Below are 1,084 nucleotides of genomic sequence, written 5' to 3' on the forward strand. Positions count from 1 at the left end.
CGCCTTTTCGGCGACTCTTGTGTTTTCGTGTTCCGCGCCCAAACAGTTAAAATTCCGGTAAATTTCTACGGCAAACCACGGAACCATGAGCGATCAACCATCTTCCACGTCCGACCTCTCGGACAAGGACCGCCTCCGCATCGAGGCAAACCGCCAGCGAGCCCTGAATCTGCGGCTGGCCCGCCTAACGGCTCATCCGTACGGGGCGGCCAAATCCCGGCCGCCGGAAACGGCCGTGGCGGTCAAAAGTCACGGCGTCAACGTTATCAAAGTGTCCGGTTCCAAGTTCATCGACAGCGGGGGAGGTTTCCTGATCGAGCAACGAACGGGCGGTTCCAAGGAGGAGGAACCAAGCGTGGACGAAAAGGAACCGGAAGTGGACTCGGTTCCGCTGCCGGTGGAATTTGACGAGTGCTTGGAGTGCGGTGACCGGTTCGCCGATTCGTGGCTGATGGCCACGTTCGGGTACAAGGTTTGCGATGCCTGCCGGGACAACGATGGGAAGCATTCGTTAATTACGCGGACGGAAGCCAAGCAGGAGTATCTGCTGAAGGATTGCGACCTGGACAAGCGCGAACCGGTGCTGAAGTTTATCAGCCGCAAGAATCCGCACAACGTGCGCTGGGGCGAGATGAAACTTTACCTACACATCCAGATCGAAGAACGGGCGCTGCAGGTTTGGGGCTCGGAGGAGAATCTGGTCAAAGAGAAGGAACTGAGGGACGAGAAGCGGGAGGTCACCAAGGTCAAGAAGTACAACAAGCGGCTGAAGGAACTGCGGATGGACATGCGAAGCAGTCTGTACGATAAGCGGGAGACCAGTAAGGCACACACGCACGCCTGGGACGAGGACGAAGTTTACAATGAAGAGGAGGACACGTACACCCGGAAGTGTGAATCCTGCGGACATCAAGAAACGTACGAGAAGATGTAATTGCGTTTTTTTTCTGTTTAACTGTTTATTTTTGATATTCTTTTGTTTTTCGTCACCGGTGAACATTTCTCAGTGCATATTTTGTAAGTTTAGCATTAAAACTGTTTATTCAATATAAGTTTTCTTTCCTAAATGTAACAACTAGTTGAA

At 52.6% G+C, this 1,084-nt stretch overlaps 1 protein-coding gene across 1 annotated transcript; it reads left to right on the forward strand.

The window, feature by feature from the left end:
- Positions 1 to 1,084, forward strand: LOC120426012 (DNA repair protein complementing XP-A cells homolog). The gene has a single exon (XM_039590688.2). It carries the CDS (start codon positions 86 to 88, stop codon positions 932 to 934), a length of 849 nt encoding a protein of 282 aa, XP_039446622.1. The 5' UTR covers positions 1 to 85; the 3' UTR covers positions 935 to 1,084.

The sequence above is a fragment of the Culex pipiens genome, chromosome 3, assembly GCF_016801865.2.
Source record: "Culex pipiens pallens isolate TS chromosome 3, TS_CPP_V2, whole genome shotgun sequence".
Taxonomy (NCBI): domain Eukaryota; kingdom Metazoa; phylum Arthropoda; class Insecta; order Diptera; family Culicidae; genus Culex; species Culex pipiens.